Source organism: Mixophyes fleayi, chromosome 5 (assembly GCF_038048845.1).
Source record: "Mixophyes fleayi isolate aMixFle1 chromosome 5, aMixFle1.hap1, whole genome shotgun sequence".
NCBI classification, from domain to species: domain Eukaryota; kingdom Metazoa; phylum Chordata; class Amphibia; order Anura; family Limnodynastidae; genus Mixophyes; species Mixophyes fleayi.
In genome coordinates this window covers 242,325,819-242,351,301 of record NC_134406.1, presented here as the reverse complement: position 1 = coordinate 242,351,301, position 25,483 = coordinate 242,325,819, and the positions used below count along the sequence as shown (strand labels likewise).

At 38.4% G+C, this 25,483-nt stretch overlaps 1 protein-coding gene across 1 annotated transcript in view; it reads left to right on the top strand.

Annotated features, from left to right (window-relative positions):
• Window positions 1-25,483, top strand: part of CNGB3 (cyclic nucleotide gated channel subunit beta 3) — a 118,780-nt gene that overhangs the window by 20,205 nt on the left and 73,092 nt on the right. The window contains exons 4-6 of the mRNA XM_075213753.1: window positions 7,079-7,201; window positions 20,556-20,707; window positions 22,451-22,660. Of these exons, the coding sequence (XP_075069854.1) occupies window positions 7,079-7,201; window positions 20,556-20,707; window positions 22,451-22,660 (485 nt within the window). The remainder of the gene's footprint in view (window positions 1-7,078; window positions 7,202-20,555; window positions 20,708-22,450; window positions 22,661-25,483) is intronic.

Genomic DNA, 25,483 nt, shown 5'->3' with positions numbered 1-25,483 from the left:
TAAGACGGTGATCATATTAAAAAGCTATAATGGTAGAATGACTAATACATTACATATTTGGGGGATATCCAATGGCACATAAGTAGTAATTACAACCAAAAAGAGGACATAAAATTAAGCCTCATTTTATAATATGAAGGAGACCATTAAGAAATCAAATGAATTTTGGAAAAATTGGCTCTAGTCAGTATAATTATCTTACGTCTATGCAAAATACCACATTTTCCTTTCAATAAAAGGTCCTGGTTTTCGAAAATGATACCGTGTAGCTTAACTATAGTAATCATATTACTAAACTCTGAAATGAACCAGAATTAACCTGGCTTCTATCACGCTGAACAGATTCTGTTGCCAATTACAAGTCTAAGTAAGTAAAATATTTTTTTGTTCAAATAGTATCTAAACTCAACCTGCCTCTGCCAATAAAACTGCTCTTTTTTGTAGTATTAAAAAGAAAATCATATGTTTACTAGAATACAAATAATGAAATGCATGCAGCACATATGGAAAAAAGAAATGCCATAACATGATAAAACAAGAGGCAGCCTGATATGCAGGCAGATCTGACCGCCTGGGTCTTTGTGGGGTTTCCATAAATCTGGGCTTGCACCCACTGCAGAATTACTCAGGCAAGAAGTCCTGAATAACTCAAATTCTAGGGCTCTGAAAAACACTGAAGAAAAGAGTAATAAGAAATAAAAAAACATGATGACTCCCGTATTTAAGTAGACATATGAGTATATATATACATAATAAAGTTGTATGTCTGGCCATCCTATAAGTTGAAATCTCTTGAATACATTTTCTTCACAGTTTAGAAAATATTTTTTTAAGGTACATCATCATCATCCATTTATATAGCGCCACTAATTCCGCAGCGCTGTACAGAGAACTCATTCGCATCAGTCCCTGCCGTAGTGGAGCTTACAATCTAAATCCCTTAACATACACACACAGACCTAGAGAAACAAAGGGCAATTTAATAGCAATCAATTAACCTACAAGTATGTTTTTGGAGTGTGGGAGGAAACCAGAGCACCCGGAGGAAACCTACGTAAACACGGAAAGAACATACAAACTCCACACAGATATGGCCATGGTCGGGAATCGAACTCATGACCCCAGCACTGTGTGGCAGAAGTGCTAACCACTAATCCACCATGCTGCCCACATTTAACTAGGGCCTTAGTACCTTATTGTAATCAATGTTCATGTCCTGCTGGTCCGGGATGTTCATGGTTTTTAAGTGGGAAGTGATAGAAAAACCTTTTGGCCAATAATATCATCAGAGTGTTCACAGCAGCACAGCATACTTCAGGAGATGAATGAGCTGATCTTTTGACCTGCACATTAGTTTGATTATGTTAGTGAGAACAGAGCTGGAAGTGACACTGTCAGTGTCAAGATGTTGGGATAATGGAAGGAGCAGAGTCCCCCAGCAAAGATGTGAGAGGGGGTATATTTACTAATCTGCGGTTTGAAAAAAGTGGAGATGTTGCCTTTAGCAACCAATCAGATTCTAGCTGTCATTTTGTAGAATGTACTAAATAAATGATTGCTAGAATCTGATTGCTATAGGCAACATCTCCACTTTTTCAAACCTGCAGTTTAGTAAATATACCCCCAGGAGTGTAAAGCCGCATTGCTGGAATCCAGAAATTTGGTGGAGGGCCTAGTAATGCATCTACACCATCCTGAGTCCCCTGAAGAGCAAAGTGGGGGCGTATTCTGAACATGAATGGTTTCGGCACATGCTGAAGTCCTAGTCGGAGCTATACTGTGCATGCACTGGACCCATGCATGCTCAGAAGAGGTCCCCATTCATTGCCAGGTGTCCCTCAGTTCCAGCCCATGTAAGTGCTATAGCCTCTGTAGTGGTGATGTATTATATTTACCTTATCTTGAATGTAACAAGATGTCAGTGAACAATCTCACAAATCACGTTTTCATCCAGAATTGAAATATGTGTTCTGATTTGTCGACGAATAAGACGTTGCAAATAGTACATAGATGGGAGCAGGTTTGAGATGATGTTCAAAAGAGCAAGACACAGATACAAGGAAATATAAACGTATGTAAGCATATATGTAACTTCTAGTGTCTAATATCCATTTGCAATTAACTTATTTATCATCATACTATAAACCTTTTCGTAGGCTCCAACAAGAGTTGGCAACCATCAGTAAATTTAGTGACACTCCGTAAAAAAAAAGAAAAATCCACCAAGCAGTAAAAATAAAATAAAGTAATCAGACATAAATTTTCACCACTTAGTATGTGGGACAAAAGAAGTCTCTACCCGTTGGTCCATTCCTCACCGCTAACACCTATATGGTCTCATCTCCAATATACACTAGGGCACAGTACCATAATGGGATCTACATGGATTGCAGCTGGAATAAATGTTCCATTCCTCACACCAGGTTTTCTCAGTACCTCCAAATATGACACTTAGTTCACACAAGCTTCGAGGAAGCCCCAACAGGGAACCTTACACAACTAGAACACTCATGTACATACTCGACAAATTAAAAAAGGTACAATCTCCCAATGGCGCAATGTGAATCCAGCCCTTGGCAGCGTTCATTGAGGTGGAAGTGGTGGAAATGTCCCCACAGCAAACCCCCGCCCACCTTGCAGGCAGGTTAATGCCCTTTTGGAAGAACTGTCTGCTATTCCTGGAGACTCACAGAGATTCCCGGAGAGTCAACAACTCTGATATTAATTTATAAAATAAAAACATGGCATATTATTATTATTATTATTATTATTATCGTTTATTTATAAGGCGCCACAAGGTTTCCGCAGCGCTGTACACAATAGAACACGCCGTGCATATGAAGTAGGCAGAGTACTGCCCCTGCTACTGTGATAACTTCCATCCTTTAGTAAAATCTGATGATTTATCTTTTTTTTACCACAGCTCAGAGAGTCAAGAAAGCAATATAATGGTGCTGCGCTACCGTAATAACCATATTAAAGAACAGGTATAGCGACAGTGTGAAAATGAAACAGACTTTGTAAAAATGTGTAGATTAAACTGACCTCCTCTATAACATACTGCAAATTGAATTTGATATCTAATTTGTAGCATAGCAATAGATAAGGAGACCCAGGGGTTTATATTAATTGATGCTATGCATCAATATGTTTGTGACAAAGAGTTTAGCTATGTACTCAATCAGTTAATCGCATAATCATATTTTTCCAGCTTTTAGATATGGACTCATGCTGTAAATTAAATTAAGTGCTTCTATTAGGCAAATCAGATAAAGGTTCTTCAGGAACATTTTAAGTTTTGAAATGTTTCTTTAAAAGAAAACATACTCAATGTATGATTATAATGTTATTAATTTATATAGTCTAAATACTTGTAGGTTTATTGGGTTTTGACTAAATTTAGATTATTGTGGCTGTGTGTGTTCACATGGTAGAAAAAGTAGATTGTAAGCTCCACTGGGGCAGAGACTGATGTGATTGAATAGAGATCATCGGATTTCACAGAGTTACATAATATGTTGGTACAATATAAAGGATATTATAATTAGAAAATAAAAACAAACCTTTGATTGGTCGCGATAGGATAGGGCATCTTTTCTGAACAGGTTTCATAAACATCCCATTTAGTCATGTTATTTGCATTATCGGTGCACAGAGACAATGGGTGCAGTTACTGATTAAACTAGAAGGAATGGATGCTGTCATTCAATAAGCAGCAAAAGGTCCAGGGTGTTTTGGGCAGCAGGGGGTGAATGCATCAAGCTGTGAGTTTCTGGCGGGTTTGAAAAGTGGAGATGTTGCCTATAGCAACCAATCAGATTCTAGCTGTCATTTTGTAGAATGAACTAGAATCTGATTGGTTGCTATAGGCAACATCTCAACTTTTCAAACCCACCAGAAACTCACAGCTTTTTTACTCCTTTTTTAATCCTACCTTATTTGAGATTTGTCCCTTGAAATCGTTATACTTGTAATGTCCCTATTTTTCAATACTAACCAATTGCACAGTATAATTCCTCTGATTATGAATCCTGAATGCCATTTTCACTATTATGGAAAACTGATAAATTACAAAGATTTTCAGTACTATCATGAAGGGTAAGGGCTTCGGAAGATTTGTACCGGCATCTGGTCTGGACACTTTACATTTGCTATATAAACTCTTTACATCTGCTATAAAAACTACTGAATATATTGTCACATTATGATTTGTTATAGTGAGATATGTTTAAAGATCACTATTTTGCTATCCTCACCCTTCCACTCCTCTGTAAGTATACACCTAAAACAGGGAGGTCAAATTTTTTTTTTAAATAGATTTGCAAATATTTTCAGTTTTCTAAAAATATTGCTATTGCTTTACTTTAAAGGTCCATTAACAAAATGTATTAAAAGAAACCTGCATTCAATATAAGAACTATATCTAATTCTCTTCCACTAATCCGTTAGCTTTACTAATATTTCTATCTGTTTGACCTCTACATAACCATTTATTCCGTTCTTCATTTTCTTCTTAACTTATAATTGTTGAATTCTTTGTCTTCTACATAAGTATCTTTCGTATATACATGCATGGGAACTTTTATCCACATTTATGACCTTGAGTTTCTGGAAGACTTATTCTTAACTTATAAGTACTATTTTTGTGTCATGGTGCTCTGTCTTCCCCTAGACAGCACCTGTATCTTTTACCTTGCATAGCAGCGCTCTTCACAGTGACTGTAGGAGAAGTTACAGTAGTAGTGACAAGAGGAGAAGTCACAGTAGTAGTGACAGTAGAAGTCAGAGTAGTAGTGACTGTAGGAGAAGTCACAGTAGTAATAACAGTAGGTGAAGTCACTGTGGTAGTAACTATAGGAGAAGTCACAGTAGTAATGACAGTAGGAGAAGTCACACTAGTAGTGTCAGTAGAAGTCACAGTAGTAGTGACTGTAGGAGAAGTCACAGTAGTAGTAGTAGTAGTCACAGTAGTAGTGACTGTAGGAGAAGTCACAGTAGTAGTGGCTGTAGGAGAAGTCACAGTAGTAGTGACAGTAGAAGTCACAGTAATAGTGACTGTAGAAGTCACAGTAGTAATGACAGTAGGAGAAATCACAGTAGTAGTGACTGTAGAAGTCACAGTAGTAGTGACTGTAGGAGAAATCACAGTAGTAGTTACTGTAGAAGTCACAGTAGTAATGACAATAGGAGAAATCACAGTAGTAGTGACTGGAGAAGTCACAGTAGTAGTGACAGTAGAAGTCACAGTAATAGTGACAGTAGAAGTCACAGTAGTAATGACAGTAGAAAAAGTCACAGTAGTAGTGACAGTAGAAGTCACAGTAATAGTGACAGTAGAAGTCACAGTAGTAATGACAGTAGAAGTCACAGTAGTAGTGACAGTAGAAATCACAGTAGTAATGACAATAGGAGAAATCACAGTAGTAGTGACTGGAGAAGTGACAGTAGTAGTGACTGGAGAAGTGACAGTAGTAGTGACAGTAGAAGTCACAGTAATAGTGACAGTAGAAGTCACAGTAGTAATGACAGTAGAAGAAGTCACAGTAGTAGTGACTGTAGAAGTCACAGTAGTAGTGAGCGTAGAAGTCATAGTAGTAATGACAGTAGGAGAAATCACAATAGTAGTGACTGTAGAAGTCACAGTAGTAGTGACAGTAGAAGTCACAGTAATAGTGACCGTAGAAGTCCCAGTAGTAATGACAGTAGGAGAAATCACAGTAATAGTGACTGTAGTAGTCACAGTAGTAGTGACTGTAGTAGTCACAGTATTAGTGACAGTAAGAGAAGTCACAGTCGCAGTGACAGTAGGAGAAGTCACAGTCGTAGTGACTGTAGAAGTCACAGTCGTAGGGACTGTAGCAGTCACAGTCGTAGGGACTGTAGTAGTCACAGTAGTAATGACAGTGGGAGAAATCACAGTAGTAGTGACTGTAGTAGTCACAGTAGTAGTGACTGTAGTAGTCACAGTATTAGTGACAGTAGGAGAAGTCACAGTCGTAGTGACAGTAGGAGAAGTCACAGTCGTAGTGACTGTAGTAGTCACAGTAATAGTGACTGTAGTATTCACAGTAGTAGTGACTGTAGTAGTCACAGTCGTAGTGACAATAGGAGAAGTCACAGTCGTAGTGACAGTAGGAGAAGTCACAGTCGTAGTGACTGTAGAAGTCACAGTTGTAGTGACTGTAGAAGTCACAGTCGTAGGGACTGTAGCAGTCACAGTCGTAGGGACTGTAGCAGTCACAGTCGTAGGGACTGTAGAAGTCACAGTCGTAGGGACTGTAGTAGTCACAGTAGTAATGACAGTGGGAGAAATCACAGTAGTAGTGACAGTAGGAGAAGTCACAGTCGTAGGGACTGTAGGAGTCACAGTCGTAGGGACTGTAGTAGTCACAGTTGTAATGACAGTAGGAGAAATCACAGTAGTAGTGACAGTAGGAGAAGCTTATTTGACCATGCACTGTATATATTTAGGACATTTGTCTCCTTATTATCTTGAATATATATATAAGAAGTTATCTCACAGTGATTGTATGAGGAGGTAATTGATGATCTTGGGGTCTATTTATCAATCATCTCTTTATTCTGGCTAGAGGGCTTTAAGTGATAAATAAAAGGATGAAAGTGTTAAAAAAATTCACTTCTTACCACAATTTACCCAAAAAAAAAAAAGGAGCACAGGGGCAGCTGAGTGATAAGAAAAGTGAATTGATGATCACCTCAGTGTATATGACAGCCATAATGAGAAGCACTAATCATATCCTTTTCTTTACGCTTTTCAGAATTTTCTTGACAATAGGCCTATGGCTAAAACTTGTTTGTATTTGTTATGCATTCCATTTGTTGTTAACTAAACAATGGGATAAAACCATTAGTATAAAGAAAACACAATTTATGCTAAACATGTTGTCTTTGAGTTGTCACATATTAAGTAATATATGTAATATTTCAGTAGTTCAGTCATTTGCCCAAAGTACTTACTGCTTAAAGCCCTAATTGTAATATGTCTTGGTTGCAAATGCCACATTACATGTCAGTCACACCTTAAACTATTTTTATCTCTCCATTTCCTGTTTTTAAGGACCACAGTGGCACCTAAAATGTATCTAGGTGTCCTCTTCAGAGTTCCAATGGTCATCAACTGCATGAAGGGAATTCTAAAAGCCCAAAGACGACTCAAAATAGGTGGCTCTTTCCTGAAGAGGTATGATGTTTTATTTTATTATGAAATATTGGGAAAATATACAATGCGTTAGTAAAATTAGATGCAATACTCAGATACTGTAATAAAGCGGAAATATGCCCATTTGTAAATTCAAAGTGAACAGAAAATGCTTAGTGATAATTTGCAGATCTAGGGGCATATTCAATAAGTCCCAGGATTGCGGTAACGCACCAGAACGGGGTGTGAAGGTAATCAGCAGCACTGCAATAACGCTGATTATTGCAGTACCATATTATTGTCAGCAATGCACACTTTGCGCATTACCGCAATCAAGGATCCATATTGAATATGCTCCTTAGTTACATTCCAAAATTCCATTTGTTCATTTTGATCATTTTACATAATTTCATTAGTTGTTTATATTGCAATAATTCCACAATACATTATTTTGGACAGAATTTCCCTAGTTCCATTTCGGAGGAAGGTAAGGCAGGTATCAACCCATCATCGTGCCAATCACCGATAAACGACCATTAGGTCCGATATCTCATTAGTGTGTATACTCCATTGATCATGTCTTATCATTCCAAATACATTGTATCATTTGATTTGATTTTATAAACGGACTAAAAATCTCTGTACGATGGAACGAGTTTACAGAGTCACCATCTTTTCAACCGATGGTTATGACAGATGAAGAGCACAGATCTGAAGGTAAATCTTGTAAAAGGTGAATAGTGTGTACACATGAATCTGCATACTGATTGGGATATTCAGTCATTGGTAAAATCATTAATGATATCATCATCATCATCATCATTTATTTACATAGCGCCACTAATTCTGCAGCTCTGTACAGGGAACACACTCACATCAGTCTCTGCCCCAGTAGAGCTTACAGTCTAAATTCCCTAATATACAGACAAGGCATTGAGAGCAATTGTCTGTAGTTTGTACCCAACCTAAGCATGAATTTAAGGCACGCATAGACACTCTCACGATAAGTGGCCTTGAATGCATAGTGTAGTTAAAGTGGACCAAATTATATAACTAACTTGGCTTGCATCAGTTACCCATAAATATTGCACTGAGTTAAATTAATTGGTGTAGCTATTGTTTAAAAGGTTAAAAGCTGTGGATATTAAGAAGCAACAGCTCAATGCAATGAAATACATTTGCTCTCTGTCATACATTAAAAGAAAGAGTGTTTGAAATGAAAAATTAATTGGTACTTTAGTCGCGCTCTCTTTTCTCTTTCAATGTGTCTGGTGTAAAATTTGTAATTAACTTTTCAATCATTTTCTCATTTATTCTGGTACCTGGGATTGCATTTAATGTGCTGAAAATAGAGCTATATTTTTCCTAAGGGAAGGAGATTAGAGGATTCATCCTGTAGTGACTGACTGATTCCTTGCAATAAGCAGCCATTTCACATCTCACAAAGAAAAGGATTCTTTTGTAACGTGACCATCTCAAAAAGCAGAATTGACTTTTAGCTCTTGAGTAGAATCGTTTCCCTGGGTCTTTGTGTTGCTATTTTCTTCTTCTTTTTATGTAATACATGATTAACTGCTTGAAATTGAAAGTTAATTCTAGTGTGAATTGCTTGTGATTATCATTATCGTAAAATACTTCATTATTTAAAATAATAGCAATCTTTATCCAAAAGAAAAAAAACATTGGCTGTTCCCTGTTCTTCAATATACAGGTGAATAAATGAATTGTGTCCTAAGCCCAACACTGGTGCAATTGTGATAATGTAACAATGGAAATGATCATATTAAGCTAACGTCACACCTGCGCTATGTGCGCTCCCAGTTTTTAGTCTTAGGAACCTGGCGCTTAGTTACTCTGCTTGCTGCTCTCAAAGCTTATCTATCAGAGCTTGTGCGACAGGAATTGGATGCTTACACTACTGCCAAGAACGAAACTTTCAGGCCTGGCTTCCAGAGCCACAAAAAGGGCCATGCCCACACCAGGTGGAGAAACTGCAAAAGCAGTGATTATCAAGAGGTTGTTTACTTTTAAGCAACCCCTCTTTAATATAGCCTGTCCCCCATCTGTAACAAATAGGGTGGTACCCATTTCACTACCTCAATTAAGCTGAAAGTGCCAACTTTCACCATACCAGAGTGTAGTCTTACAACTAAAATCTATTCAATTTTATTTTATTTGTTGAACATATGCATCTGCAACTTTTACGCAATATATTGTTTTTCTCTCTTTCTGTACGTTTTAGCCATAGATGTATATCATCATGGAGTTATTTATTTTCATTGTCACACAGTTGTATCTAGAGAGCAATTTTAAGAAGGTTATGTACGAAGCGTAGCTGATGTACACCACAAAATGCTTGGTTTAGCACCAGTGCACCTCAATGATCCGCCCAGCATGCTTCGAGGTGCTTGACATCCCTCTACTTTCAGTAGGTCCTTCAGCAACCCAGGCATGAGGACAGGACATAAAGATCTCCAAAGGCGCACTGTGCAAAAATGTAAATGTAACATCTCCTACCACATTAGTTCCCCACTTCTGACTTCCATTAATTTTGAGTGAAGGGACCTTGGAATGGCCAAGTGGCAATTAATTACATGGGTGTCTTAAAGTATTTATTACATGATAATGATCTCCTCTATCAAAGTACAATAAAGGGCACAAAACGGATCTGTCAGATTCAGAGCTGTGGTCTCAAGATGCACTGAAACCACTAACTGGTATTTACGCCACTGAACTAGGAGGTGCGGAGTCTAACGTACCCTTGATGTTCACCAGCGACCTCCGCAAGGAGGTTTGTGCTTAGCCTCAAAGGGTACACAGGTCGCGGTCCTTCTAGACAGTTACCAGTGTAGTGATAGAGAGCAGTCAGAACAGTCTGGGTCAAACCAATCAGGAGGAGACGGTACCGAAGATAGAACCACAGAGAAGTCAGAGAGGCCGAGGTCACAATGATAAGGCAGATAGCGAAATCCAAGAGAATAGTCGACAAGCCAGGGTCACAACAGAAGGCAAAAATGGGCACAACCCAGAAGAGTAGTCAGAAGAAGGCGGCTCAAACCAGACAGGAGCAGGAACATACAAACAATGCTGGAGACAGGAGAACTGATACTCTGGCACCCTAATGGTGTCAGATTCGAGTTTAAATAGAGGCAGCAAGGAGGTGATTGGGGAAGGTAGTGGGCAGTCGGCCACGCTGACCGGCAAGTTAATGAAAGTGCCCCGTTGCCTAGCAATAGGACGCGCTACTGCGCATGCACCCGATGGCGTGAGAACGGCCGAGTACGCTGCATACCTGTTGCAACAGAACTATCAGGTGGCCTAACAGGATCCCAATAAAAGTATAGGACTTGACCTGAAGACAGGGAGCTCTGAGACCTATTTGGATTTGAAATTGGCAATGGGCCCATCCGCACATCAAAAAATGCCTCTTACAATGTGCTTTCTCTAACCCTTTATCTCATTACGATAATCTCACTGCACGAAAGGAAACCTCATTTTGAAAAGGTCCTCAAAACTAGAGGCTTTAGTGCGTCTACACCATACTTTTCAAGAAACGCATTTACTCCACCTATTTCCTCACCTCTGGCTTTGAAAAGGCCTTCACCTCGGCAAACGTTGACTTCTTGCTTCATGGGTCACTCTGCCTCAGTGGAAGTCATACTTGCACAAATCAAGGTGAACAACTAGTCCAAAGCTGCTTTTGTACACATGAACAATTAGCGCTCCATAAATTGCCGCCTGTGACATAACAATATGGTTAAAAGCACAGACAGAAACTGAAAATAAATCTCAATGTATGGGCATGTACAGGAAGGCATGAACAAGTAAAACAATATACGTAATCTGATTATGAGCTTTAACTTTTTTCCTAATTGTATTTAAAGTTCATCATTTATCACAGCTTATTTGTTTTGGCATTGTTCTATTTTTTGTGTTGCTTCTTAAACACATTTGATTTTTCTTTTCCCTTCTGCTTACAAGTATAATGAAGTGAATAAAGTTCAAATCTCAAACTTGACTTTGTAGGAATTAAATTCCCATATTTCTCACCTGACAGAGGACTTTTAATCCATTTACCAGTTATGGCAGTGAAAACAAAATTTAAGTTCTTTACACAAGAGATTTTCTTGTCTTCTGTTTGGAGTAAAACACTGAGTGAGTGGATAGCTGTGAATATGTGCCAAGCACCTTGGAGTATTGTTCTATTTTCTACTGATCACTGAATTATGTATGAGATTACAACAAGTGTCTTTTCTGATCATACAAGTGCCTGGGAGTTTTATTAGAAAATTATTCCCATGTTATCATGTACTCCAAACATCTTCCTAAAGGAGGATCTTGTTCTAGATTGAGAGCAATTTTGCATTTAATGTTCAATACATGGCATATGGTGTTTTCATTCATTATTATACTGCTACTTGAGAGCATGTTAGGGCACTTGCAACTGCATTTAACATAGATTGTTCACCTTAGGATAAGTGAGGTGCTGCCATTGTAAAAAATCTATATATAGTCTCTCTCTCTCTCTCTCTCTCTCTCAAAATCAACTCTTGATACAGTTTGATCAATATGCAAGTTTAAATCGGATGTGTGAACATTGTTTTATATAGGGATGTGTTTGACAACATATTTTTCCTGCACCAGTATAATGGGAGGCTTACATCATCACTCTGTGCTATTATTAAGGCTTAGACACAACCTGTTAGCATAGTCAGTTCCTTTCCACATGCAAGAACTGACCAAGCTGCATCAGATTGTTCTATCTCCACCAAAGGTATCACCTGCCTATCATTATGAAGTCATGGCAACCCTCCCCGCTCCTCCCCCCCAGCTGGGATAGTGGCTAAGGAAGCTATTCTATTACAAATTACCATTTCAAGGATCTATTTATATGAACCTACAAATTACACCTTGCAATGCCCAATATATGGTGCTCATAATGCCAGCATAAAATATATCGCCAAAAATAGAAAATATACAGAAGCCTCAATGATAACCAGACCAGTGTAATATAGTCCAATATAGTCTAGCAATGGTCACGGTAGTCTCAATAGTGTCCAGTATTAGCATGCTCAGAACTCACACCCACCAGTAATATGCTCAGTTTCAAACCAATGAGAAGCAGTACTTCCAGAAGTAGAAGCCCAGAGTTATTTGCATGCTAAATAGGCCTAGGCTTTGGGCTGCACAATGGGTGCTGACACCATTCTCATGCAGTTTAATTCTTCTTTTACTCCCAAATTGTAATCCAGACAGAGCTTGAGCATAAGGTGCGACTTGCCATAAACAAGCAGTGGGTTGATCAGATCTAATTCAGTCCTGCAAAGTCAGCTTCTTCATCTGCCTTTTGAACCTGTTGTGTCACAAGTTCACTGGCCGAGTGTAGACACTTCAGAGTGAGTTATAATCAGATCCTATGAATCCACCAAACACTGATATCAAATTACTGGCAGTACAGGGTGGGAGGGGGTTCAATGTTAAAAGTACTAAATGTACACACTCACTAGACAGTGAGCATGCTACAGTTTCTTCACTAAGCTCTGGAAGGCAGCTCACATTAGTGAGTGCAGCCAGCATCTACATAGTGCTGCCCTACACCTGAACGGAAGATGAGTCACAGATGCTGATAGAAGCATAGCACAGAGCCAATGCACCACACTTGCCAACTTTAAGAGGCAGCTGTCCGGGAGGGGGTCCGTCGAGGGGGCGTGGCCTAGCGTGGTGTGCCGTTAGGCTCCGCCCCTGTCCATCTTGACCCATTTTGGCCAATCGCAGCAGGGGCCGTTTTTGACCCATTTTGGCCCGTTTAGCTCCGCCCCCCCCGGCATCTTCAACAGCGGCGACTTCGGGATCCGGGATTTTTGCCTGCTCTCTCAGGAGTCCGGGAGAACTCCCAAAAATTCGGGAGTCTCCCGGACATTCCGGGAGAGTAGGCAACTATGCAATGCACCCACTATGAAGGTGGAGGTCACTTACAACATACAAAGCAGGGAAGGCAGAGCACAAATTCTTGTGGTGCCACTGATTTCACCAAAAGGTGTCGGTTTGCAGAGCAATGTGACAGTGTTTGCAGAGGAGCAAAAATTTGCACCTGACAGTAGAAGGAGTGAGCAGGGCCATTCCTTGCTAAATACAGAATAGGTGCACTGAAGCACCTAGTTTGGCAAAGCAGTGTAAAAACAAGATTTAATTTTGCAAAGCAAGATTAATGAAATGAGAGAAAGCAATGTAGAGGGTGCATTTTATGGGCAATAATGGCTGTGCAAAAGGGTACACAGCAATTTCCACTCCTCAAAAACACTTGATATTTGTACCAACTGAGCCAGAAAAGATTGAGTCCAGCTCTATACGCAGCACATTGAAAAGTACCATACTCAATCATAGCAAAGAGGTGCTTCATAAACATCAGTTCTCCCTGCAACACATTTGCTTTATTTCCAGACTGCAAACTCCAGTCCTGGTTTTGCATTTCTCCACACTGAGACTTTGATACACCTGTAACCAATCTTTCTCTCTTGCAACCATTAATCTTATCCTCTTTCCTGTCCATGTTTTGTTCTGAGTTGACTATATTATGCACATGCTGCAACTTGTTTTATTGTAGCTGAAAGATCAACAAACTTAATCTTCATCTTCATGCAGATCAAGTACTTTCATACAGCAAACAGTTTTACCTGGCTCATGAGGCTCGGCACTACATAACCCAGCATGTGTCACAGTAACTGTCTCCTTATACCGCTTTCATACTGCCGCCCCGGCAATATCCCGGGTTTTTCAAGCCGGGTTTTTGCCGGGGCTCGGAGCGTCCCAGCTCAGAAACACCATTCATACTGCACCTTGGACCCGGGAATTTCCTGGGTTGACCCCATTCATACTGCACAAGTCTGTGCCCTGGCAATTTGTGGGAGTCATCACCAGAGCAGTTTTCATTGGCTGAAAAATGGTCGAATCTTCCACGGGCTCCCACCGATGACATCATCCTCCAGAGACAGGCAGACAGCCAATCAGCTTGTTTTCTGTGCAACCCGGGTTGAAAAACCCGGGTTGCACCATTCATAGTGCAGGCAACCCGGGTCCGACCCGGGAATTACCCCTCGATAAATCCCGGGTTGAAGACCCGGGTTTTTAGACCTGGTATTTTTGACTTGTACCATTCATACTGCACCAAGACCCGGGTCGTTTGAGCTCGCCCCGGCAAAAACCCGGGATTTTGGTGCAGTATGAATGGGGTATTACTTCTCCTTGAAAAAAAACACTTGCTTTGCACATGTTGTGGACCACACCCAACTTACTTTAAACAGTGTTTTAAAGTTTCAACAAGATTCATAGGAGTTATTGTGATTTAGTGCTAACTTTAGACAGTAGTTGGCAGTAGTTCTCTATCTAAATATAAAATATACACTGCATATACCATTAAAACTACATCTAATACGTACGTTATAATAATATATATTGCTTGCATAATGCTTTCCTTATTATAGAAAAAAGAACAATACATAGACTATTTCAGTCTATTTCTAAGTGGTTTTATATATTGCACATTAAACATGGCTATAAGCTTTTACAATGCTAAGAATGAAATTGTATACTTGTGTGTCAATATGCAAGAACAAGTATTAAAATCCTTGCGCAATGACACATACCTCATAATATTTAGGAGAACTTTGCATAAATATCAGTTTACAAGAAGAGAGATTTAATGAGAGAAAATATGTTATTTAGAAATACAGGACAACACAAAAATTAAAAAATGGGAGGTAATCTAGAGTCTACTAAGAACCTACCGAAACTGACCATGCCAAAGAAAAAAAGAAACGCACAGGTTGTATTCAGACAATAGGAGTTTATGGTAAAGTCTTATGAATATAGGGATTTGGAATCCATTTTATTAACAACAATTTGACCAGCATCATTTCTAGAGAAGTCCCTATAGAGCCTAAAGTTACTTAGGAAAAACAGTGATTCCTGCTGATCTATGTGAACAGATTATAGAATATGGCAGATCTGGGTGTCATACTAGAAATCTCTGTAATCTCCAAATGCCTAACATTTTGGTCTACCACAGAACTGTACAAAATCTGATTAAAGCCTCAGATTAAAGGATGGATTAAAAAGAAAAGATCATTTTTCTGGCATTACATAATTTGACAGAAATAAAGAAATACAGTAAGGTTTCTCCATCACCGGCACATAATATATAATATAATATAAGGTGGCGTTAACTAAGATATACATAAAAAAGGAACAGAAGTATATTTCGAGGCACTCCAGGAAGTTTATTGCCATTTAAAACCATAAATGTTATTGATATACATAAAATGCATATGGCTAATGTCCTTTCCTTCACGCACCTTACCAACCTTCGTACCTTATAAGTGTAACTTAAACTAATGAAATAAAGACACAGACACGTAAAGCTACTTTGGCAAAAAGGTTGCAGTTTTATTAATAATAAACCAATTAAATGTATTCACCTAGTGGTGGCGAGAGCAAACTACAGTCAACTAAACAACCAATCATCTAACCAAATACTGCTATGCCCAAATGGCATTCGAACTAACCAAGAAATAATCCCTTAACATTGGCCGGTGTTAAACAGGCGTCAGCATGACTGCTCCCTTCTGGACTCAACATTGACGGCCACGCAAAGCACGCCAAGGGATCCTCCACTCAGAAGGATCAAGAGTAATGTTACTTGAAAGGGGCAGTGACGTGCGGCCAAATATCATAACCACCGCTGTGACTATTCGCTGACTGCACTGCTCTCCCACCAACTACGTTTCCTCTGTAAAAAAGATTGTTAAAGCAAACAAACAACTAGTTGGGCGGGCGGGAAGGCATCCGTGAAAGTGCGGGAAGAAAAGACCCAGCAATCCATGGGAGTTACTAGTGAAGAGGCTCTGCCACTCCCCATGGATCCTATTTCCTGGATATCATACAACATTTTACCCCAAATGGGTAAGGACCTGAAACACATAAACCAATGCTCTTTAAGTGCCCTCAGCTTAATGGCCTCCCTTAACATTAAAATAATATCATGTTACTGATTCCATGAGAGAAAGTGAAATATAAAAGCACAAAAGAGTAATAAAGTGACTTGGTAAACAAATGTGCAATAATAAAAATTGTAGAGTCAACTGCAACTGGTTTGTTATACTGCGCATATCGCCAGAAACACACTCCATATTGAATCTGGTAAGATGCCAGTTAGTTATATCATCAGTACACAGGGTGAGAGTCCAATTATGTTGCCATCCTATAGAAAAATGCCAGCTACTACATTTCTATTCCATCAGGCAGTAATATAACACCAACTGCTTTTTTTACACAGAGATATGATATAAGCTTTTGTGCCCAGTAATTGCAAGTTACTGATTATTTGCACAGAATAGTATAAGCCACTATGTCCAATGAGCAAAGTGAATTGCTAACTGCCTGGTAGATAACCAGCTAGTGGCCATATATCATCTTCATCATCACCATTTATTTATATAATGCCACTAATTCCGCAGCGCTGTACAGAGAACTCACTCACATCAGTCCCTGCCCCATTGGGGCTTAAAGTCTATATTCCCTAACATACAAACACACAGACTAGGGTCAATTTGTTAGCAGCCAATTATCCTACCAGTATGTTTTTGGAGTGTGGGTGGAAACCGGAGCCCGGAGGCAACCTACACAAACACATATAGCTTCAATATGAGTAAAAATATAAGGTATTATATCACCCCTCAATTGTAATGAATTGCTAGCTGCCTGATAATAAGCTAGCTAACGGCCATATAAAGCACTACCTGCTTAAGCATTAATATGCTAATATAGAAGTTTGTAGTGCTTCTCATTACAAACAGTAACTTATTGCCTGATTGAGTACTAGCTAGAGTCTGTGCATAATTAGGTGATAATAGGCCATGGAATTTCTGGCTGCCTGCTGATTCATGTACAGCCGCTGGATCGTGAGCAGGAATAAAGAGATACAAAGTAACGCCGACACGCATTTCGCTTTGTATGCTTTTTCAAAGCAAGACGAATGGTTGAATTGACAGGTCTTTTAAACTGTGGGAACCAAGCCCCAATGGTGACATCATCAATTTTAGACATTATTTTAGCCAATCCTTTATTGTTTTTGAATGGATGATTGGTAGTTTCAACTGCCAATCCGATTGAAGGATCCGCCCCTAATGGTTTCCCATAGGTTGGATTGCGTCTGTGTCTATTTTAAGGTACAGAGTTGAATTATCGACTGTATAATATTTATGTGATCAAAAATAACAATAGTGAGAGCAGATATTAGTCTACGATATTAGGAAATATACGGATCTTGTGATTGTATTACATTTAATTTGGTAATTTAGAATAATTAAATAAATAGAGAAAGAGGGGAAAATATAACTTATTACAGACATGGTAGGTAAGGTGTCACAAAAAACGTAAATGGTAATCATTTAAAGGATATGTTATTAAGCTGATTATTTGTTAATTAATAAAAGTAGCTAATAATATCAGGTTGTGATTAATGTAATCCTATATATATAGATGATAAAGCTGAGTAATGTGATAATACAGTGTTTATTGAAAATATAGTAAACTTATTTGAACAGTGCCATTATTAAATATTTATAAACTGTGTGAAAGGTGATGGGGCCCATATAGAGTGCATTAATCATAATCATATCACAATATAATAAGATAAATTAATAAGGTGTAAAGAAGAGAGAACATTATTAATATTATATTTTATATTTTCCCCACTTTATCTATTTATTTAATTATTCTTACTTACCAAATTAAACATAATACAATCACAAGATCCGTATATCCTAATATCTTAGACTAATATCTGCTCTCACTATTGTTATTTTTGATCACATAAATATTATACAATCGATGATTTAACTCTGTACCTTAAAATAGATGCAGATGCAATCCAACCTATGGGAAATAATTTTGGGCAGATCCTTCAATCGGATTGGCAGTTGAAATTACCAATCATCCATTCAAAAATGATTGAGGATTGGCCTAAAGCGATGATGTCACTGTGCTGGCTTGGCTCCTACAGTACAAAAAGACCTGTCAATTCAACCATTCGTTTTGCTTTGAAAAATGATATAAAGCGAAACGCGTGTCGGCGTTGCTTTGTATCTCTCTATTTTCTGCTCGCAATCCAGTGGCTGTATATAAATCAGCAGACAGCCAGAAACCCCATGGCCTATAATCACTTAATTAGGCAGGGTCACTAGCTAGTACTCAATCAGTCAATTAGTAACTCACTGTTTATAATGAAAAGCACTACAACTTCTATATTAGCATATTAATGCTTAAGCAGGTAGTGCTCTATATGGCCATTAGCTAACTTATTATTAGGCAGCTAGCAATTCATTGCAATTGTGGGGTGATATAATAGCTTATATTTTTGCTCATAATGACGCTATATATGGCCACTAGCTAGTTATCTACCAGGCAGTTAGCAATTCACTCTGTTCATTGGACATAGTGGCTTATACTATTCCGTGCAAATAATTCATAACTTGCAATTCCTGGGCACAAGAGCTTATATCACTACTCTGTGTAATAAAAGCAGTTGGTGCTATATTACTGCCTGATGGAATAGAAATGTAGTAGCTGGCATTGTTCTATAGGATGGCAAAATAATTGGACTGTCACCCTGTGAAATGATGATATAACTAACTGGCATCTTACCAGATTCAATATGGAGTGTGTTTCTGGCGATATACAAACCATAATATATCATAGTGTGTGATCAATCTACATAATTGATGATTTGATTATAATAGAATATACAAGAATACTTATATCAAATCGTTAATTTTTACTCAATAAGCAGCATAAAAAATTAAACAACACACAAAATTAAAGTGTTTTATATTAACATAAATAATAGAACAAAGCAGTTGCAGTTGAATCTGCAATTTTTATTATTGCACATTTGTTTACCATGTCACTTTATCACTCTGTTGTGTTTATATTTCGCTTTCTCTCATGGAATCAGTAATATGATATACTTTTAATGTATATCAATAACATTTATGATTTTAAATGCCAATGATCAACCAGGGGTGCTTCAAAATATACTTCTGTTCCTTTTCTATGTATAACTTTAGAATTCCACCTTTTACAGAAAATTATTATTTTTAATTATTATTATTGTTGTTGTTGTTATTATTATTATTACTATTATTATTATCTCTTATATATATAACTCCATATTATGCAACTACGTACAGAGAATATATGTCACTGACATCTGTCCCTGCTTCATTGGAGATTCACAACACTTCATCAAGAGGAAATGTATTCATGCCTGTGGGACATCTGTATTAAAAACCTTGAAATTATGGATCTGAAAAGGCATTTCAGAAACACCCACAAACGGAAAACATTGTAACAGAAAAAACGAACAGAGACAATCTTTTAAAAGCTTTTATTGGAATTGTCAATCTATTTATAAAAAAAAAAAAAAGCATCAACAAATGCTAAATTTGCACATTAATACTAGTGGACTAATATAGCTGTACCTGACTTTTAATAACTCCCATCTCTTTAGAATGTCAGCTTTTAGAATCAGAATTCCTAATAATGCTTGGTATTAATTTGAGAGACGCTGCATCAAGAAATCACTTTGCTTTATAAATATAAAATGACAGTCATTCCATTGGAGCCAATTTGTATGTCACTCGGAAAAGACAATTACCTTATATGAGACATTGTTACTGGCAAAATGACAACATGGATGAGTAGACATTAAGCATATTGCATAAAGTGACTGCTGCTAAAGTCCCTGTATGTAGAAGCGGATATTTAATTTCAGAAATGTTGCATTTATAATGTCACACACCTGACCATCAATCCTTCTTATAGACCTCATAATATAGTACTTAGTGTGACTATTCCCATATAAGGTGAAGAGTTTCAGTTTAATATGAAGCATAACTATTATAATGCATATATGAATGATACTATAAAATAAGTTTGATTGGTAGGTAATATTCAGTATTTGTGCTGAAGATTTTAAGTCACACGCCGTCTGCTGAAAAAGCTCAACAAAATATCTCACCCTTTAACGTTTAAAGCAGCATTATGAACCTTTAAATATTTTGTACATGTGTTACGTAGTCAAGTACATATGATATTTGTACCCATTCTTGAGGTTAAGCAAGTTGTCAGTAAAAATGGTAATTTGTTAAAAGGTGTCATTTTTTTCTACTCCGATCTTGCCTAGGTCCTTAGCGTGACCTGTGCAATGTCCATCTTTCTATTCTGGCCCTATAGCAGGATTTCAGCATAAGTTAACAGTAATATAATTTTATAAATATCAGTGTGGCACAGTTTTGTTGTTTATTTGAGTACTGTAACTCTCTCATTCTTAATTTGACAGAGGCGATGGACAAGACGGGACCACCGCAGGCAATGAGCGGGCAGAAATCCAAATTCATGACCTCATTAGACGCATGCGAGAAAGAACCAGTCATTACAAGGAGAAACTGACTGATGTAGACAGTTCATCAGCAGAGCCAAGCCCTGTAACAAGTAATTATAGTAACTTATTACTAATAACCAGATTTTTAGAATGTAAAAAAATAAAATTAGTTTTTTTCAATTCAAAAATCTTAATTTAGGAGTTTAAACATTGTTTGAAAATTTTAGCCGCGGTGTTCGGATGAACAACTGGCTGAGAATTTTCTATGGTAATACGGTACCACTACATTGTGGATTTCCCTTCGCAACTTTATGGGACGGCAGAGGGAAATCCACAATTTTGCTGTAACACAGAGTGCCTTCGTGCCCGCTCCGGAGGCGCTCTGCGCTTAATTGAATATGCCCCTATATATGCTGATTAACGTAATCTTTAAAACCAGCCTTCCACATAATATAAAAGAGTTTAGCATAGATGGTACAATACATTATCTAGTTTCCATTACGCTAAATTCTTTGCCTGTTTTATAAATGTGCTTATGTACTTCTCATGTATGTGTGTTCAAATGTAACCCATTACAATTCTCATGTTACCCTGCCTCCAGATCCCTAATCCTTACAAAACATTATGTAACACCCCCCTAGTGGTGTTTTAGTTAAACCTTTACCTCAGTGAATAGAGGAGGGGTCACCTAGAGGGTAAGATAGAAGTTTCTGAAAAGTTACATAAACTGGTTACCATGGTGATAACCCAGCCCAGCCTGTGAGACTAAGTGAGAGGAAGGAGGGGCTGTCATTAAGGGGGGATAGGAACTGAGAAGGGAGACACAAGAGGAGAGTTGTAGCTGGGGACCTGGGGTGGAAGCTCCCAGGCTCCCCCAGCATTGCCTGGAAGTCTGAGCATGGTGACTGAGCCAGGGCAAGGAATGTGTGCACTGGATGAGGGGGAGAACTCCATGCCACTATAGAGAACCCAAGAGAGAGGGGGACACTTCATGGAAGAGGCCCTGGAGTGAGGGCTGCTACAAGAGGCCTGGTAGCTGTAGTGTCAGATCCTGAGGCTGAGAGTACACAGAGTGACGTGTCAGAGCACAGGAGACATCATCCCCGCAGAGGAGGGGTGAGCTGCAGTTGAGAGGTACACAGAGTGTGTCAGAGCTGCATGGAGGAGAGGCTGCCTGCCTATTAGCATCCATGCATGTGCCCCTGCAGAAAGGGTATCTGCAGTGAGTATGGAGTGTAAGAGAGACCAATGATTTATGTTACATAACATCTGGATAACATTAAGAACTGTGCAGGAGGAGTAATGAGATATATTTGCAACCATATTCGTATTGCTCATTAAGAACTGTGCTGGAGAGAGTAAGGAGCTGTAGATATATTTCTTTATTGCTGCAACCATTATGATTATCGTGCTGGAGGAAGAGTGTAAATAAAGAGTTGAGTTTGTTATAGAGATGGTCTGGCGCCCAAATTATTGTGACTTCTATTACACTGCACCAAAGTGACATTACCTGTGTCCCACTAACTACAAAGAAACACCTGCATGTGCAGGGACCCCCTGATCATTTACACCCATGCCCATCAGCTAGCCAGGGCTTGAGAAGGAGGTGCACTGTGTACCCTTTGCACCCCACACTACACACAGTGACAGGGGGTTACAATTATATTACTGCTCATATAATATTACTGCTCCCACAATATCATTGCATGCATATCTTGCACTTAATGAGCCTGATGCTGGTAGAGACCAGCTACCCATCATCATTAGCCTAGATAAAGAAGGAGTAGGAGACAGAATATGTATAGGACATGTAAACTTATACATTATTTAAAAAAAAATAAATAAATTTACAGCTCCGGCCAAAAAGAAACTTCCTACACCCCCACCTACTATTAAAGAGGAAGAAGAAACTAGTGAAAAGGAAAAAGATGTTGAAAAGGCAAAAGAGCCAGAACCAGAGGATGAACATTATTGTGAAATGCTCTGCTGCAAGTTCAAGAGACGCCCATTTAAAAAGTACCTTAACAAATTCAAGATGCCTGATTCCATCGATGGTTATACAGGTAGGTCATGTGATTCTAAGCCTTCTTCTAAAAGAATGGTAGAATTAAACGTATTGGACCTGATTCCTTAAGGAAAGTAAAGCAAAAAAAATTAGTCACTTTGAACCTTGGCAAAACCATGTTGTATTAGAGGGGGAGGTAAATTTAAACTGTGAGGACAAATTTATAATTGGGGTAGAGCATGTCCTAGATCAACTTCTAATGTCAATGTAAAAATAAAGCTATTAAGTATTTGCGTCCTACATGAAAAAACAGCCAGTATTTTCCTTATGTGCAAAATAATAAACTCATTTGCACCTCTTGCATTGTAACATGGTTTTGCCAGGGTACAAAGTTACTCATTGTTTTGCTTTACTTTCCTTAATGATTCAGGCCCATTATATTTAAGTCAGCTCTTAATACAATTAATACATGTCTTAGAAAAATTCTGAAATTCTCTAATTTTGAAATTATATATTGTTTGTTTAACAACCTAGTAGGACCTTAAAGTAACTTTGTTCATCCTGCAGATAACACTGTTGATATTGCTGCTGATAGAAATCAGTTGGTCAGCGGCTAGTCCTCTGCATAAATAGCAATGTAAATAGTGACACCTGTAGACTATAAAACACGCCAATATTTGACAAATTTGATATCTGATTTATTCTTAACACCCCAATGTTATTGCAATTATGTAGTCTGTGTGGAGGCTGTATGTTTTTTCCCCATGTTTATGTGATTCAATCGGGTGGTTTCCTCCCATATACAACTTCTAAATAAATTAAGAACATGAGAATACCATTTATCAATTCACATGTCCCAAATGTCATCCTTGACCCTCTAGTTTCTAGTGAATTAATAATCTGCTGTGAGCTGAGCTTCCAAAATTGTTTTGGGCCTCAGTGAAGTAAAGATTCCTAGCGAATTCTAGACAGTAATCCAATGAATATTGTCTATGCCCTTATAATGGATGCCTTCAGTAGACCTCTGTTACAAAGCACACTCGATAAGCAAAAACAAGAGTGGAGTAGTTTGGATACAGATTCATCCAATTTATCCAATATGCAGTATTACCCTTGGACTCAGAATTGCCCTCCCTCCTATGATCACAAAGAGGCAAAACATAAGTTTTACTTGATGTCGGAATCTCACGAATTTCTTCCTCTGCTGGTTGATATATACACTACTCCATTGTAACCGTCCTTATTTTGTCTTCTAGAGAGTGCGGGAGAACATATAGGAGCATAGTTCATTTTTCAGTCATAAGAAAAAGCTGAACACTATTGACGTGATTAGGTTAATAAATTAGACGGAGCAGATAATTAAAAGGAGAGAGGAGCAAAGCGGTGGGGGGAGGGGGAAAGCAGCAATAATATAATATTCCTTATCTTTAATGGGTTTAAAAAAAGCTATATTAAAAATTGATGTGGTTATTATACAAGTACTTGAGGGCATGTGAGCAAGCAAGGCGCAAATTACTTTAATTATCATTAAAAGGATCTTGTGCAATTAATATTAACAGGTGATGGATAATATTGATTATAGGCTAGTACAAATTGGTGTATTATAAGATTCTCAAAGCAATATTGTCTGTCAGTGGCAGAGCCAAACAAGCAAAACAAACCAAATATTTCACCGTGTTCTTTAATATACCATAAGAAACATTCTTCCTCATATAATGTTTTTGTTTAAGTATAGTAACTATCAATTACAAAGTGGTCATATACTAGAACATATGAAGCAATTGCAATCCTCCCTTCAAAAAAATGTGCTATGCTGATATAAAGAAAAAATATATAGAATAATTATCAGTGTAATATGTTATTATTATATCAGTATTATAATATTATTTCAGTGGGGCAATACAAATCATTTAAAAAAATAATAATTAAATTATGTATATTACTAAATAGCTTGAGCACACAGCAAGTAATATATCCTGAAGCTAATTAAATGGTGTCCCTTGCGCTATGGTTTTCCAAATCTTAAGGATTGTGCTGCCCACTCCCCTAGTGCTACTGTATAAGCAAATTACTGTATATTCCAACGCCATTTTCTATCCATTGTTTTTATAAAGCTAATTCTGCCAGGTCATCTAGTCACCCAGGGTTCCAGGAATTTCAGCTAGTTCACCCAATCAGATTCACCCGTTTCTGTATCCTTTCCTCACCTCGTTGTGCATTCACCTGTTGTGGTGGTGACAGCTAAAAGAATATTGTAATTCACAGTAACACTACTGCTGTAGTCATGGGTCAGTCTATTACACAGGAGCTTTCAGTGGCAGATCCAGGGGGGGGCTGATTGGGGCGATGCCCCCCCCCCCTAACAGGGGCTTGCTGCTGGCGGCTGCACACTATGTGCAGGTCCGTTCGGCAGAGACAGGCAGGGAGAGTGTGCGGCCTGGCTGCTCTGATTGTGGGAGCAGGGGGAGGTAGGCGTGCAGAGCAGCCGGGCCGCACACTGTTCCTGCCTGTCTCTGACGAACGGACCTGCACATAGTGTGCAGCCGCCGGCAGCCTTAGCTGTCAAAAAGGGGGTGGGGACTGAATCGTCCCCCCCTAAATTGCCCTCCTATCTGGGGCTGCTCTTCTTGTCTCTTTCATTTTTGTCACATGCCACCTCTAAGTAGAAGACATACATGACACTGCTTTGAGGCTAGATATTTCATCTGTTAAATAGGCGAAAGGAAAAAACTTCAGGTCAGTACATTTTCTGCCAGCCAGCTCACTGCAGCCTTAGGGCAATGGTACTCACAATGGGCCTCATTTAGAATTGGACAAACATTTATTTGAATTACATAAATATATGCATTTCGGTACTGTGCTTGTCTACTAAAATGCATCT